At 34.2% G+C, this 18,492-nt stretch overlaps 1 protein-coding gene across 5 annotated transcripts in view; it reads right to left on the bottom strand.

Moving 5' to 3' along the window:
• The window catches only part of ATRNL1 (attractin like 1), an 802,632-nt gene that overhangs the window by 621,905 nt on the left and 162,235 nt on the right, over positions 1-18,492 (bottom strand). For all 5 annotated transcript variants that reach the window (XM_025273995.3, XM_025273996.3, XM_044935104.2 and 2 more), the window contains exons 13-16: positions 17,543-17,661; positions 13,148-13,280; positions 9,407-9,588; positions 653-866 (exon numbers count right to left, since the gene is read on the bottom strand). In XM_025273995.3, the coding sequence (XP_025129780.3) occupies positions 653-866; positions 9,407-9,588; positions 13,148-13,280; positions 17,543-17,661 (648 nt within the window). The remainder of the gene's footprint in view (positions 1-652; positions 867-9,406; positions 9,589-13,147; positions 13,281-17,542; positions 17,662-18,492) is intronic.

Below are 18,492 nucleotides of genomic sequence, written 5' to 3'. Positions count from 1 at the left end.
AGTGTTGATAGATTAACAACAATGTGGATGTACTTAATGACACTGAACTCGACACTTAAAAATGATTTAGAAATCTCAATCATATCTCAAAACCACTGAACGAAAAAAATGGCTAAAATGAAGTTTGACATTATGTATATTTCACTGCAATACAAAATATAATATTTGAAAAGAGAAAAGAATTCAGTACTCCTTTCTCACTTAACAAAACTCCATTTCAAAGGATGTAACAGGAATGCTTCTTTTCACTTGCCAACTGAAATAGAGCTATAGGATTAAAATGATTCTAAATTTGTTGTTCATCTTAATGATTAATCTTTCTTACAAAAACTATTATTATAAAAGCAAACACAGTAAAAAATTAAGAACAGATTATTACTATAACATCACTATTTTAACCAAGAAATAAAGATTGTATAAAACAATACAATTCTATTACTTTTACAAGTTAATGCTGAGGTCACTAACAGTAAATGGGGAAAGTGGACAAAGGTAAAATTTACACAGTAATCAGCAGCATTAAAAGATGGTGAAAGTTACTTCAGGCCTATGTAGGATCACAGGCTGGAAGGGAGTTGTGGGAAGAAGAGTTGGAAATATAAACTACATCTTTAAAGAAACATTAGTTTACAGGACTACTTAGACTACTTACCAACAGGTTTTTCGCAGACAAGCCCATCTGCCATAGACGTGCAAGGATTAGCTTTTAAGCCTGCCACCGCAGCCCTCTCTAGATATGCACAGAATCCAGAGTCATTAGGTTCACCAGGAAGCCACTGCAGTGTCGTATTTGTAAATGGAGACATGTCTTCCCATCCCCAGTAGGATATATTGATCTTGCGTAAGCCTACCCAAGGTGATACTTTCTGTAAACAACAGCAAAAGCAACATTTTTCAATCCTAGGACATCTTGGAAAATGATGCACAATAGAACACTATGTCTAAACTATAGATTTAGCGACATGACTCAGGTCATTTATTTAGCCTTTGTGAACCTCAGTTTCCTATTCTATAAAATGGGGGTATCTGATATACATATCTATCTTGCCTATCTTATGAAATGCATGCATGCATGCTAAGTCGCTTCAGTCGTGTCCGACTCTGTGCGACCCTATCGACAATAGCCCACCAGGATCGTCTGTCCACAGGATTCTCCAGGCAAGAATACTGGAGTGGGTTGCCATTTCCTTCTCCACTTATGAGAACAGATCATTTTTTAAAACAACATATTGTATCGCTACTGTTGTTACTGATATTTCTGCGGCAGCTGCTATTGCTACCGCTACCATCAATCTAATGAGTCATGGAGTTAAGAATCTAAAGCTCAAGTGCCATTATACGCACTCTGAGAAAACAGAAAACAAAACCATGAACAGGAATAAAGGCTGAGTGAAGACTTCACAAGAGGTTCACAGAAAGACAAAGAGGTGCCCCTCTTCCAGATCAGACCTCTACTAGTACAGTAGGACTTAAGTGCAGTTTTAGATAAAATTAGTCATCTACTTTCATTATTAAAGAGATCAATAAATAAATAATAAAGATCTTTGACCCTGTTGCCTAAAATTTAATTAACAGAAGTTGATAAATGCCAAAGTAAATATTCTTAACACTCTCAGCAATACTTCAAAGGCAGCTTAAAAACAAAATATATTCTGTATTTATATATTTTAATCATTCCTAGATTATTTTAATCATTCCTAAATTTTAAAAGGCTATTCTAATGAGACTGATGAAATAATGATATTCTTGTGCTAAGCTACTCTCCTTACAAATCTTTGTAGATTGCAAACATCTTTTTCTTGTCTTGTTTCTGCTTAGAGTTACACATCTCTTTTTGAGGTTTCAATTTTCATTTTTTGTAGCTTAACTGAGGTATAATTGAAATGAAAATTATACATATATAAGGTGTATGGCATATTTGTTTGGTATATGTGTTTCACATTGTAAATTATCACATCAAGGTAATCAATATTACCTATCACCTCATATAACTTTGTGTGTGTGTGTGTGTGTGTGTGTGTGTGGTAAGAACATGTAAGATCTACTCTCTTAACAAATTTCAAGTATACAATATAGTATTAACTATGGTCAACTGTCCTATACGCTAGATCTCCAGAACTTATTGCCCTGCATAACTGAAACTTTGTATCCTCTCATCTATTCCCTCTGCCATGCCTGATGCTATAACCTTTCGCCTGGACTCCTGAGCTTCTGTAAAGGTATTTTGTGTATGGGTAATTTGTTAAATCAGTGTTTCTGGGAGGGAATGAGTATCAGAAATATCCATTCTACCATCTTGTTAACATCATTCCGAAACATTCCCACTTAAATACACATAATAATACATTTATGTTTGAAGTTATCGAGTTAATAATATTATATTTTAATGTGAAGTGGTTTCAAAACTCCACATCATCTTTTTTTTTAACCTTACCGACTGTCAGGGTAGAGAAAAATACATTCCTCCACCGGGTCTTTGACAATATAGAAGTAAGATATATTAATTCAGTATTTATTCTAAATATGTTGTACAAATGGTCCTTGAGAGCTTCTAAAGAACTTGTAGACCTTGAAATTTATACAGTGTACAAATATAATGATTTTTACACATAAATACTCAACAAATATTCCTTAAATAAAATTAAAGTATTATTAACATTCATTAGGGGCTTCCCAGGTGGTTCAATGATAAAGAATCCACCTGCCAAGCAGGAGACACAAGTTCAGTCCCGGGGTCAGGAAGATCCCCTGGAGAAGGAAAGAGCAACCCACTCCATTATTCTTGCCTGGGAAATACCATGGACAGAGAAGCCTGGTAGGCTAGAGTCTATAGGGTTGCAAGAGTCGGACACAACTTCGGGACTAAAGAACAACAAACATTCATTAGAACAGATCTCATATCACCCAGCAAAGTACTGTACATATCAGAGGTAGACAATAAATTTTGCTAAACAAGGCCAGTAGAACAGAGATAGTTATTTTCTAACGTCCAGTTTTTGACACAGAGACAGTGCTTAATAAATAATGTTTTCTAATTATAAAAACACACATGCTGCTTTGTCTTGTGACCATCATATATTTCATACATTATTCTCAATATATTTTGATAACAAAAAAGCTATAATATTTTTATAATTCTTGATAATAACAGCAGGAATCAATCCAGCACAGATATTTCAGATGAATAATTGTGCTTTACATTATAGCAACTCTGCCTGTATTTCCAAACTATCTATAGTAAAGACAAGTCATTTAAAATGAAACATTTTTCTCTAAATCATCATGATAAGAATCTGCAAGGAAGAAGAGAAGAGCAGGAAAATAAGCAGTTGATGAAACAATTAAAGTAACTATTACCCAGTAAATGAGCTGGACAGGCAGTTGAGAAACAAAAGATAAATTACTATATTATGAAAATTACTGCAGTACACCATAAATCACTGCAACATCTCATTAGCCATTGCCAATAAGTGAATAATCATTTGACCCAGGATGTCTCTTTAAAGTGCATGAATGTGTCAGTCTCCATTTATGACGGAAGGGTTATCTTAAGTTTATACAACTGCAATGGGCCAGGGTATAATTCCCTTTCTATAATGATACGTTTAATGCAATGTCACCTTGCAGAAAATTCCACCTTTGAAATTTTGCTAAACTTCATATTTCTAATGAAACAAAACATTTACAGAGAAGGATAGTCCGCAAACTATTGAATCTAAGTTCATCATGCTGCTGCTGCTAAGTGACTTCAGTCGTGTCCGACTCCATGCGACACCATAGACGCATACATTCAAATTAATTGTTGGTCTAATCTTTATGATTTATAAACATAAGCAAGAAAAAATAAGCACCTTGAAGAAGTCTTGAAATGTGAAGCTTCTCAAGTAGCGCTTTTTGAGATTTTAATGTAAACACTAAGAATAACATAAACAAAGGAAAAAGCAGTTGAGTTCTAACACCAGACACTATGCTTGTTTGTGCTTGTGCTCAACTGCTCAGGTGTGTCTGACTCCGCAACCCCATAAACTGTAGCCTGCCAAGCTCCTCTGTCCATGGGATTATCCCAGCAAGACTGCTATAGTGGGTTGCCATTTCCCTCTCCAGGGGAACTTTCTGATCCAGGGATTGAACTCATGGTTTTATGCAGCTCCTTCACTGACAGGCAGATTCTTTATCAGTGAGCCACCTGGGAAGCCCAAAGCCAAACAGAAGTACTTTTCTAAAATTCAAAGAATGTGGATCTACCAATAAGAAGCTCTTTGTAAGTTAAATATATTCAGTAGAACTAATGTCCAAATATTCACTGATAACTACCCCTCAATTTTGTAATGAAAACAATGAAGCACGTGCTAGTACAAAAATGTAAATAGATCTTAAATTATGTTGTATGCTCCATATAACTAAAAACAAAACTACAAATACTACTCTGTTACATTTTTCAAAAATATTTTAAAAAATCAAGATATCTCTCCTAGATGATACCATGTGCATCTTATCCTCAACTATAAGGCTGCTGCTGCTGCTGCTGCTGCTGTTAAGTCACTTCAGTCATGTACAACTCTGTGTGACCCCAGAGACGGCAGCCCACCAGGCTCCCCCGTCCCTGGGATTCTCCAGGCAAGAACACTAGAGTGGGTTGCCATTTCCTTCTCCAATGCATGAAAGTGAAGTCGCTCAGTCGTGTCCGACTCTTCGCGACCCCATGGACTGCAGCCTACCAGGCTCCTCCATCCATGGGATGTTCCAGGCAAGAGTACTGGAGTGGGTTGCTATTGCCTTCTCCAATACATGAAAGTGAAAAGTGAAAGTGAAGTTGCTCAGTCGTGTCTGACTCTTAGCGATCCCATGGACTGCAGCCTACTGGGCTCCTCTGTCCATAGGATTTTCCAGGCAAGAGTACTGGAGTGGGGTGCCACTGCCTTCTCTGGAGGGTGCTCAACAGATACATACTAAATGAATGAAGATTAGCCCATCCTTTTCAGAAAAATAGCTTCAGTTCACACAAAAATGGTTTAATAATACAAACAATTATTATAGTTTTTCTTTACCCTATTAATATCAAGCATTTAATATATTAGACAACTAAGTATCATAATGTAATGTCCATGTAAAATTTTGAATATTTATAAAAACTAAGGATATATTACTTTGCCAACAAAGGTCCATCTAGTCAAAGCTATGGTTTCTCCAGTAGTCATGTATGGATGTGAGAGTTGGACCATAAAGAAAGCTGAGCACCAAAGAATTGATGCTTTTGAACTTTGGTGTTGGAGAAGACTCTTGAGAGTCCTTTAGACTGCAAGGAGATCCACCCAGTCCATCCTAAAGGAAATCAGTCCTAAATATTCACCGGAAGGACTGATGCCGAAGCTGAAGCTCTAATACTTTGGCCACCTGATGCGAAGAGCTGACTCCTTAGAAAAGACCCTGATGCTGGGAAAGATTGAAGGCGGGAGGAGAAGGGGATGACAGAGGATCAGATGGTTGGATGGCATCACTGACTCAGTGGAAATGAGTCTGAGCAAGCTTTGCGAGTTGGTGGTGGACAGGGAATTCTGGCATGCTGCAGTCCATGGGATCGCAAAGAGTCAGACACGACTGAGTGACTGAACTGAACTGAACTGAACTGAACTCAAGGATATAAATTATCAATTTCACTAATGAAGGGGGAGACTTTTGACTCTGTACAGATATAAAATGTCATTAGAAATTAAATTATCCATGTCAATACTCATGAGAAACACACATACAAAAATTATGGTAGGCAGTAACAGTGAATTGAATATTCATACAAACATTTCAAAAGGGTATATGCTTAAGTCCCTCTAATTTTTTTTAGTATTTATACAAAACTGTTAAGTCACTTTTTAAAACTCAGACACTTATACCCCTGTTATTAGCAAAAGGAAAATCCATAACATATATTCATATTCTTTAGCATAAATCAGGAATGTTCTTAAGAGGAAAAAGATCCTAGTATAATTAATGGAGATGGGGGGAAGGCTTTGTAAAATGGAAAAATTTAAAACACCAGTTTGGGGTAAATATTTTTCTATAGACAATATCAATATTAACTATTCATTGAATAAATTCATTTAGTTACCTAAAAATTCATTATCTAATTAATGATTCCTAGAGATAGTAGTAATAGCAATAGTGGAAACATACAAAAATAACGATCTTAAAAATGCAAACAATAATAATAATAACTTTAGTAAACACTTAAATAAAATTTATATTCTTCACATACAACATCTCACTTATTTCTCACAATAAACATTAGTTCAGTTCAGTTCAGTGGCTTAGTCATGTCTGAAACTTTGTGACCCCATGGACTGCAGCACACCAGGCCTTCCTGTCCATCACCAACTTCCGGAATTTACTCAAACTCATGTCCACTGAGTCAGTGATGCCAACCAACCATCTTATCCTTTGTCGTCCCCTTCTCCTCCTGCCTTCAATCTTTCCCAGCATCAGCGTCTTTTCAAATGAGTCAGTTCTTCAAGTAAGGTGGCCAAAGTATTGCAGTTTCAGCTGCAGCATCAGTCCTTCCAATGAATATTCAGGATGGTAGCAAATAACTATCCCAGGTTACAGATGAGGAACATAGAGCTGTGGAAGTTAACTTGCTACTAAGGTGTAGAGATATGTGATGCCTGCTCTCCATCAGTTTGATACTTAATGCATCATTTGTCCCCAATGTTTAAAAATCATCTGTATCAAAAACATATCACTTAACTGTTTCAATGGAAAGCAACTGGTAATATATGTTCTGAGATGTTTTCAAGCCAAAACCATCTCCACTGCACTGTACCAAAAGACTCCTTGCCCAAATAGAAGTCATAATCTAAGGTCGAAAAAAGTTGTTGAAATCTAATACCATTTTCAAAGCAATATTTGAATTATTGTCATACCTCCATTAGTGAAAGTTGCTCAGTCATGTCTGATTCTTTGCAACCCCATGGACTATATACAATCCATGGAATTCTCCAGGCCAGAATACTGGAGTGGGTAGCCTTTCCCTTCTCCAGGGGAATCTTCCCAACTCAGGGATTGAACCCAGGTCTCCCGCATTGCAGGCAGATTCTTTACCAGCTGAGCCACCAGGGAAGCCCCAAAATACTGGAGTGGGTAGCCTATCCCTTCTCCAGGGGATCCTCCCGACCCAGGAATCAATCTGGGCTCTTCTGCATTGCAGGCGCATTCTTTACCAGCTGAGCTACCAGGAAGCCCCGTGTGGAAATCATGCCACTTTGTGGATTATTTAGCCCGTGGTGTCTATATGTGTGTATACATTTTAAACATTGGGCAAAAGTGTACATACCTCAGATCTGAGGTATTTATTATTGTTTAGTTTTATCACTTAACTAATCTATACTGAGCTCTAATTTTACTTTCGACACAAAATTCAAAAGTCTATAATGATGCTATGACAATTTACATTAGCATATTTCAAGTATATATTTGAACGAAATAAGGTATTTCAAAACTAGGTTTAGTAAACTATTTCTAAGTCTCCTACTTAAGCTATTCTTATGTGTTGACTATACTTTTTCTTTTAATTGAGGTATGTGAAGTGAAAGACACTCAGTCATGTCCACATCTTTTTGTGACTCCATGGATTGTAGTCCACCAGGCTCCTCTGTGCATGGGATTCTCCAGGCAAGAGTACTAGAGTGGGTAACTATTCCCTTCTCCAGGAGATCTTCCTGACCCAGGGATCGAACCTGGGTCTCTTGCACTGCAGGCAGATTCTTTACCATCTGAGCCTCCAGAAAAGCTCCATTAATTGATGCATGATTGACATATAATATTATTTTAATTTCCAGAACTCAAAATAATGATTCAATATTTGTATACATTGTAGAATTATATGTCTAGTTAACATATGTCCCCATACACAGTTTTTTGTGAAGATTTTTAAGATCTACTCTCTCAGCACATTTCAAACATGTAATACAGTATTATTCACATAGTCATCGCACTGTGTATTCTAGCCTCATGGCTTATTTATTTTATAATTGTAAGTCTGTACCTTTTGACTGCTTTCATCCATTTTGCCCACCCTCCATCCTTCCCTCTGGCAAATACCAAACTGTTCTGTCTGTGAGCCTGGTTTTTTAGTTTTTAGGATGTTTGTTTGTTTGTTTTAAATTCACCATATATGTGAGATCACAGAGTACTGAAATCTTGCCATTTGCAAGAACATGGATAGGTCTAATTTAAATAAGTCAGGATAAGAAAAATACCATATATTTTTATATGCAGAATCTAAAAGAAATTCAAGAACAACATGTATCACAATAAATACAAATATCAAATCATTATGTTGTACACCTAAAACAATACAATGTATAATATAATCTACTCAATTTTTTCAAATGTCTTCAAGACACTTCAAGTAAGTATATGAACTAAGATATTTCAAAACTACGTTTCGTAGATTAGTTCCAAATCTCCAACTTAATCCGTTCTTAAGAGTTGGCTATATTTTAACATCCCAAGAACAGCAAATAACTACTATGGATTCCTATTAAAAGTTTATTGTAAAATGATATTTGATACCATTTCCAAGCAAATAGTCCATTTCTATGGAAATATTTTCCATAAAACAGCTTTCAAGGAAATTAAAAATGCTTCCAAGTGTTGTATGTTCCAAATCTTCCATATACTTTAATGATCTGTTTAAGTCCAGCTAACTACTTGTATATTATTTCAAGCATATCTATAGTAAGAGGATAATTCAAAATTTTAACCCTCAGAACATACACATAAACACACATACACACAAATACACCTATACCAATATTGCCAATATGCTGGTCTAGTGTTCTGATCATAAGCGACATCCTAAGTTACAAGAATAATAACACTTCAAACAAATTATTAAATTATACACACAAGTTTTAAAGTATATTTATTCATATGAGATGACTTTTTGCTAAGGTAATGCAATGGTTTACTGAGCAAAACATGAGATAAGCAATTTAGAAAATTACCAAACTACCAAATGCTGTGTTGTGCTCAGTCATGTCCAAATCTTTGCAACCCCATGGATTGTAACCTGCCAGGTTCCTCTGTCCATGGGATACTCGAGGCAAGAATACCGGAATGGGTTGCCATTTCTTTCTCCAGGGGATCTTCCTGACCCAGGGATCAAACCCACATCTCTTGCGTCTCCTGCATTGGCAGGTGGATTCTTTACCACTGCCACCTGGGGGGAGGGGCATATTACCAAATACAAGTACGGAATGAGCCCCCTGACTACTTACTGTTGAAATGAGTTCTACTTTCACTTCCAAGGTTTATTAAAAATAATGTATTTAAAAACAAACAGAATGATTCATTGCCAATAGCTATATGATTATAAGCATATTCCCATAATAAAAACAAATACAGTTGTTACCTGTTGTGTATACTTCTGTATTTCATCCAGTACAAATTCTACTTCTTTTGAAGTTGTTAATGAAGCAAGATTTCCACTAAGATTATAGCAGTAAAGTTTTGCATTGTCATAGTTTTCTCTACTGGAATTAATTCTAAGACAAGCATCCCCAACGTGAATCCATCCTTCTCCACAAAGATGAGCTAGTCAAAAAAAAAAAAAAAAAAAATCATGTCTTATTTTTTGATTATCCAAACACATGCGTATTTTTCAATTATTTCAGAATGCTAAATAAATACAACTTCTAGATTTGCTTAAATAATTTTTATGATAAAATTTAAATATATCCTTGTATTATACTAAACAAAATCTGACTAATATTTTGGTGAAGAATAAGAACAGAAGATCCTAATTTTTTCTCTATTAAACATAAGAAAAGCTATGGCTCTGTAACATCAGTCAAAATCTGTTGACTGTTAGGTCTTCTGTGTAAATCTAGTGTATTGATATATTGTTTCACAGCAAGTGAAATCACTACTGCATTTATATGTCACAAGGTTCACTTTATACAAGATCACTTCAGTAGAAAAATAACCAGCACACAACAAAAGCAAGTTATTCCTACAAGTGTAGCTATTAATAACCGTCCTCTGGGCTATGGAATTAGATTAACTAATCTCCTTAGCCCAGGTGTACTATTTTGATATAAGCTGGGTTCTTTGATTCTTTAATTATAAGTATGGGGCGAGAAGTCTCATTTCATTTATGCTTCGTAAGGAAACTAGAAACTTTGCTTTCAAATATTTATTTTTACATAACCTTTCAGGTCTTTTGAAAGTTTAAACATACTATTCAGTAACAGTGGTTTATCCTTAGGCTCCAAATTGAACTTAAAACAGTGTCTATTTTCTAAAACACAGACTTATAAATTCAATATAGTTATGCTCTAGGATACATTAACACTGAGGTGTTTTATTGACACACCAATCTGTGAAGCTTGACTTGAATATCCGTCAGTTTCATATTACTAAATATATCAGTGTCTATTGCCCTTTCAGGTTGGATGCATCAGTTCGGTCTTATGGAATTATTATAAAGCAGCAGTTCTCAAACATTTTGGTCTCAAGACCCCTTTAAACCCTTAAAAATTATTGAGAATGCCACAGATTTTTCCTTATACATTTCATATCTATGGAGCTTGACCATATTAAAAATTAAAACTAATCTTTTAAAAATACATGTATTGATTCATTTAAAATTTTATTACAAACCTACTCTTCCAGTTTCTGGGATGTCTTGCCCCTTAATGCTATTATTATACACCCAAAGAGGATGTATTAATATCTTCACATTTTCTCCCTGAGAAAGTAAAGCTGACGGTTTTAAATTAGGCCCTTGCCATCAAAAATTGAGATGGGTTGATAAATGAACAGGGGATGGATAGGCAGAGAAATCAGAGATAGAGCAGAGTAAAATGTGCATCGCAGAATCTAGGGTGTGGTTACTGAGTGTCCTCACTAGAATTCTATTTTTCATTAAAAAAATCATAAAAAAATGTTTAAATTTTTTCATTAAAAAATGTTAGGGAAATACATAACAAAATAAGTAGCATATTTAATTTCTCTTAATTATAGTCTCCAAAAAATAAAAGAGTGTGGCTTTGTTCTATATTTTTGCAAATCCCTTTAATGTTGGTTTAACATTCAATCTATTAGAATCATACACTATGTAGCCTTTGGAAAACTATTAATACAGAGTAAACCTATAACAGAATGAGAATTACAAAAGCACACACTATCTCAGTATTACAGGGCCCTTTGCTTCTTGAATAACTACTGTCCTATTAAACTACGTAATGAGAATAACACACAGTGCTTGGAACACAGTAAGCACTCAATACACCACATTCACTTAGCAAGACTTCAAACGCCTCTGTTTCCATTTTCAGGCTACACATACAGCAATCTTCCTTGTCTTCTGAAATCTAAATTACCAGCTCACTTCAAGGAAACAGTGCAGGAGTTTTTGTTAAATTTCAGCTTTTTCTTTCCTTACTGAATCAAGGAAGGATTTACATTAGTTTTGGTTATCTTTTGTTTTATAAGATCAAAAATACTTGGTTAATGAATCATACAAATGCAAACAACGCATGGGCCTTTGAGGCTAAAAACAAAATCAGAGCACTAAACCAAATGTTGTGATGTCTTAAGTTTCTGTAGTTTTGAGCACCACCTCAACTTTAGGATAGTAGCTAATTTTTAAAATAGGTTAAGCTTAATAAATTCAAATTGCCAATTTCACAGGAGATCAATGGAAAAAATGCAATTCACAAATTTTCATGGAAAACGGCAATTACTACAGACTAAGTTCTCCATTTAGAGCATTCACTTCCTTGAGACAAGCTGAACAGAAACCAAACTACATATAATGCCAAGCTGGCTCTTAGTAAATATGAATACAGAACAAGGGGAGTTAGGTATAATAAAATAGCTTATTATATTTATTATTCTCCAAAGTAATAACCTGGTCAAGTACAACCCTTAGGCCAAACCAAAATTTTTTCCCAGGCAAGAGTAGATGGGTATTACTAAATATAACTTCACTATTGTTTTCCCAAATTTCCACTGGTAATCAAATTCTCTTCTTATTGAATAATATTCCTTTACATATATATTCCTTCAATCAACTTTAATTTTAGTCCAGGATTTACTCTGTCTTTTTAAAGAAACTTTATAAGTATTTTTATTAATCTACATGTAGCTTTTAGACTTTAACACTTAGAAATTATTACTTTCAAGTTAAGTGTCATCTCACTATTGGCTTTTCAAATCTTGCCTACCACATTAATATCCTCTAAATTACTCAAAATGAACACACATGCATACGTCGTTATTTAAAAGCTTAGTACATACACAAAATTCCAAAATCTCAATGGTACTTTTAAAGGCAATCTAATTTTTATTTTATTACATGAACTTATAAGAAAGACTTAAATTCTATGAAGGGATTTTCCAACACTTTCTAGAATTACATAGGTTCAGATATTTTTCAATGAAAAAAAAAAAATCATGAGGTAGAAACAGGCAAAAAACTGAACAGAGATAAACACCCAGTTACTGTTTTAAGCAGGTCATGTAACCAGTCTCAGCTTATCTGTATAACAAGAAGATGGAACTGGTTAAATATCTATACAAGTTTTTGATTTTCTGATTTTCTCTTTCATATTCAAAAGAAAGAATACTTAGGGGTCTACTAAGAAGAATGCTAACTGTAAAAATAAATTGAAATTTCTTTTTCAAATGAGTTTTGTTCTGATTTACAGAACTTAAGCATCTCATTGAATCATATAATAATTATTATAAATGTTACCATGTCTAATAAAAAAGAACAGTCAGTAAAAAAATGCTCCTGGAATTTAAAAAATAAAGGGCACTTAAATCCAATATGCCAAAATGTTAACACTGTTAGATCTGGATATTAATCTGAGTACTTACTATTTTCTATGTTTTTAAGATATAATTTTTTAATTGAAAAGTATTCTGATCAAGTCAACAGTAATAAACAGAAGATACTTTGAAAGTCTTAATCGAAAACAAATGTATAAATCTTTCTTGTAGAAACACTGCTATCTTTACTCCAATACTATTGTTTATTTGCTACTGATTTAATTTTAGAAAATGGAATATTCTTACTAAACATTCTTTACAAAAATAGCATTCATCTGTGGACTGTAAAACCGATTTACCAAATATAAATCTTTACCTGGTAGAGCCTGGCACTCTTGCTGTCGCTGATCCCACTGGCAATTCAAGTTTAGTGAGCAGCTTTTACAGCTAGTAAGTTTGTTACAAATCTGCTCATTTCTCACATGGCATTTGGTATAGTTTTTCACAGACTATAAAGTTAAAAGATAAAACGTGTTACCTTTCGCCTTTGTACAGTAATGACTTATGAAGTGAGCGTACACATAAATCACCTGGTGAACTTTACAACACAGACTTCTAACACCAAACCCAGTTCTACTGAATCAGAATTTCTTATTCATTTATTTATTGAAGCAAAGTTCTTAGATTTAGAATGTATGCTTATTGAAAAAACAAGCAAATTACACAATCTGAAACAGAAATCAAGTAATGAAAACGTATTCTATTGAATCTGATAACAGGCTTCCAATTCAATAAATAAAGCTGATGAACAAAGTCATTTCTCTCAATGATCACATCCAAGAATTCTAGTCATAATAAAATTATCATGCAGACTCCTGGGAATGAAGTGGAGTGGGGTGCCATTGCCTTCTCCAGGAAATAGTGAGAAGCAAAAGTTAAAGAGATGCTTTACCAAAATCCAATACAATCTAAAACAATAAATTATTTTCTCAATAACCCAAACTAAGTTTACTTCCACATACATTAAATAACAGTTTTGGTTACTTCCACAGACATTAAATAATGATTTTGGTTAACTGATGTTTCTCCTGTGTGTATCTATCACATTTCCTCAATAAAGGTTGAAAAGAACCTGCAAAAGTTACATTTTGATCAGTCCTATTACACAACTACTCATATTTCAACTAATTTCAGGTCTAAGAGGTTGAAGGTTAAAGGCCAAAAAACAAAACAAAAGGCAACATAGGAACTTTGGTGTGAGTTCCCTATGTATATCAAGGTTTGCTATTTCACATGATGTTACCAATACCTGTGATAATGAAAATCAGATTCTTTGGGCTCAACTCTTCTTGTGACCCATTTTTGAGGGAAAAAAAAAAAAAAACACATGCTGCATCATAAGCTCCCTTTCCTTTCCAGAGGTAGACACTCTTACCTGAGGCTTTCTCATGTAAGGGTGATTAAATATTTCTTTTCAACCAAAAAACTTGACAATTAAAACTTACGTATAATTTCCCATACCTAAAAATGGTTGAAGAAATTTTTATCTTATTCTTCCTTTAAAAAAAATCACATAAGATACATTTTTTAAAGCCCAAATTGTACTGCAAGTCTTATTCAACCACCATTTTCATTAGGAACATGCAAATTTTCTTGATGTTATTTTTCTGACTCAAAGCTTTTTTTTCTCATATAGCATATAAATCTTAGTATTAGTCTATAGGATTACTATACTTCCAAATGTTTGTCACATAACTGAAAACAAATCAATTTACTTGAATCATCTGATAAATAAAGTAGTCTATAAGAAAGACAAGAGAATAGCTAAACAACATATTAGAATAAGAGGAAGAATGAGAACTTAATGCCAATCTTTAGAACAGCAATGGTAGAGTCACCATCGAAATAACTCTACTGCTCTTCATAACAGTATCATCATTTATTGATGCTGAGCCAGTACAATAGATGAAACTGTATTTCCATCACACACAGGGTCAATTTATTCAATAATAGAAGAAAGCTGACTGCTACTCTGAAACATGGCTGGCACTTTTTGGCCTAATGAACCAGATGCACATTCATAAACAGACTATGAAGAATAACCCCTACTCTACTCATCTTCACCCTAATATATCTAGATGTAAATGTAAAATGAAAATCTGCAAGAAAAAAGCAGTTATTTGGGCTATTAGAGCACAAAATATGCAACTTGCCGTAAAAATGACTAAATAATGAAACAGAATATCAATGGACATCATTTATGTTAAAATCTCATAGACCCTTCTGTATCTATTAGCATTTGGTTTATTTTAATCACCAGACATTCTGATAAAACTGTCCAAAAGACACATTACATCAAAGTCTAAATTATAAGAGACTTCCATCTGTTCACTTGTACTATCTCACCCACTGATTTCTTTTTTAACACATTATCAACACTAAACTCTAAAGGAAAAGGCCACTTTATAAAATGAATACTTTATAGTAATTTGCGTAATACAATTTTTGAGATGTGTATTTTCACATACTGTAAATGTCTAAATACAAATTAACTCAGTTATTGAACAAAGTTTTAAATAAAATCTGCTTGCAATTCTTATCTAATGACATTCTCCATTTTAGTCCCTTATTCCCATGTTTTATTTTACTTTGATACCATGTCTGCATTATTCACTAATATAACTCCCATTACATGAATATTATGCAAATATAAAAAAGTAATTCAAACATTCAAAGTGAGTCATGTTCTATTAACATTCAAACTCAAATAAAATTGAAGTATCTATTATTATTAAAGAAACATATCTCTGCAAAGTATACACCAACACAGTAAGTATAAAAACAAAAGGGTTCAATCTGATGAGGCAATAATTCAAAGCTTTCCTTATTAAGATTTTAATATTATTTTAGAATAGAATCATAAAGCTTTAATTATTTCAAAATATGATTGGTTACTGGAGAAAAACTTTAGATAACATAATAAAAACTTTTTACTTAGTTTTCAAACTCCCTTTTCTTTACCTTTTACTTCCTGCTATCTTGAAAAACAAGTGGATACTTTTCTCGCTTAATAAAAATTCAAAAAAAGAAAAAATTAATATGTATTTAGTTTAAAATCTGTATGGGAACTTTTTTTAGTTATTTAAGCTACACTCCAATATGAGAATCTTTAATCCTATTGAATACAATCCTTAATAATTTTTTAAAATTTTCCTTCAATTTGCTGACATCTAAAAAACATGGAACATTTTGAGATGCCACCATTAAAAGGTTAGTTTTTACTCCTCTTGATCTATTTTAATCTATCAATATTAATTTCATTATATTTTCAATAGTCTACCTAAAATAGGTTCTTGACCTCATCACTAGTGAAACTTCGAGCCAGGTGATGATTTTTTGTGTCAGCGCTATTCATTCACTGTGGATGTTTACCTGTGTCCCTGGCTTCTCTATGTTAGATGCTGGTAGCGGTCCCACAGTTGTGAAAACAACCGAAAAATACACATTGCCGGATGTCCCAATGCGGGACAGAATTGCCTCAGAGAACCACAGATCTAAAGAAAAATTTTTTTAATTTAAAACACAGATCTATAGACGATTTTAATGATCAAATGAAACTACTAATATCAACACTTTAGATTAAGCTTGCACACAAAGCATGTAAATAAAACCTAAGTCACAACACTATTAACACATGTCTGACAAGATTCTCATAGAAATGACTTCAATACTTACTTAGACATTCCTATTTCTATCAGCACAGAAGCCAATGTTTCTGCTACAGTCTTTTTAAATTAAGTTTTGAAAGAATTTTCCAATCTTATCCATGGAAAGTAAAGTTTATTGGATTCAACATGGAATCTAGACTGACTGACAACATATCAAGAAGTAAAGTGATGCCCTACATATTTTCTAAGTGTCTTCTTTAATTGTTGGCTTACAATATTGGGGCTTCCCTCATAGCTCAGTTGGTAAAGAATCCGCTTGCAATGCAGAAGACCCTGATTCGATTTCTGGGTCAGGAAGATCCGCTGGAGAAGGGATAGCTACTTACCCCAGAATTCTTGGGCTTCCCTTGTGGCTCAGCGGGTAAAGAATACACCTGCAATGTGGGAGACCTGGGTTCAATCCCTGGGTCGGGAAGATCTCCTGGAGAAGGGAAAGGCTACACACTCCAGTATTCTGGCTTGGAGAACTCCATGGACTACACAGCCCATGGTGTCGCAAACAAAATTTTATAGGGCTTCCCTGGTGGTTCAGATGGTAAAGTGTCTGCCTGCAATGCCAGAGACCAGGGTATGATCCCTGTGTCAGGAAGATCCCCAGGAGAAGGAAACAGCAACCCAACTCCAGTATTCTAGCCTGGGAAATTCCACGGACTGAGGAGCCTTGTAGGCTTCAGTCCATGGGTTCGCAAAGAGTCGGACACAACTGAACGACTTCACTTACTTACTACAATATTGAATTAGTTTCAGGTATACAACATAATGATTCAACATTTTTAAGATTATATATTCCATTTAACATTATTACAAAACAATGGCTATAAATCGCTGTGCTATACAATATATTCTTGTTGCTTATCTATTTTATACATGGTAGTTTATATCTCTTAATACCATAATTCTATTTTGCCTCTCCCCTTTCCCTTTTCTAAATGTCTTGATACAGGTAAGCTAATGATTATAAAGTAGCAGTGTTTTGTACAGGTAAGCTAGTGATTATAAAGTAGCAGTGTTAGCTACATCATCATTTACCCATAAATACTAACCATGCTGCAGTTACTGGTTGATGAAATGCATTTCTTGTCATCACACCACTGGCATCCATTCGTATTGGCGGTACAGCTGGCACAATCTGCATATCTATAACATCTGTCATCAGAAGCAGCTGTGATACAAATGGGAGACAGAACACATTAGGATGAAAAGAAAATGTCACACTTCTTAATTCACATATTTTTAACATCTGCTAAGAATCACGAGGACATTTTTAAACCATAAATATAATCATCAATATCAAAATAAGTTCTCCAATATGAAGGCAGTTTTTTAATTTAACTGGATTTACAGGGATTTAAATACCTCCTGCCCTCCTCTTGATTATTCACTCTATCAGGATCCTACACTCATTTGACATTTACACATTATGAAGGAAGGAAAAGACTTAGAGGTATTTTATTAAACAAAATGTATTACTATACATTTAAAAGAAAAGATTATAACAAATGCTCATTGTTTATCATTCTTCATAAAGCTATCTAGAGACATCTGACTGATTATAGATTAGCAAAACCTGATCTGTTCATTGTAGCACCAAAAATATATAAAAGCCCCATTCATTCAAAGAAAACTGAAAATTTATGTCCAAATCATTCTTTATAAATATTTACTATTAATTATTCATAAATCAGGGCATCCCAGATGGTGCTAATGGTAAAGAACCTGCCTGCCAAAAGAGGAGACAAGAGATGCGGGTTTGAGCTGGGTCAGGAAGATCCCCTAGAGGAGGGCATGGCAACCCACTCTATTATTCCTGCCTGGAGAATCCTCAAGGACAAAGGAGCCTGGAGGAGTACAGTCCACAGGGTTGCAAAGAGTTCGACATGACTGAAGCAACTTGGCATGCACATTCATAAGTTTGAATTATTTATTCAATATTTTATAAGAAATATTGAGTTATAACAGGACATCAAAATTCTAGAAACTTTTTAGCTTTATG

The sequence above is a fragment of the Bubalus bubalis genome, chromosome 23, assembly GCF_019923935.1.
Source record: "Bubalus bubalis isolate 160015118507 breed Murrah chromosome 23, NDDB_SH_1, whole genome shotgun sequence".
Classification (NCBI taxonomy): domain Eukaryota; kingdom Metazoa; phylum Chordata; class Mammalia; order Artiodactyla; family Bovidae; genus Bubalus; species Bubalus bubalis.
Note: the sequence above shows the minus strand (reverse complement) of the source record. Positions and strands in the feature narration are given on the sequence as shown.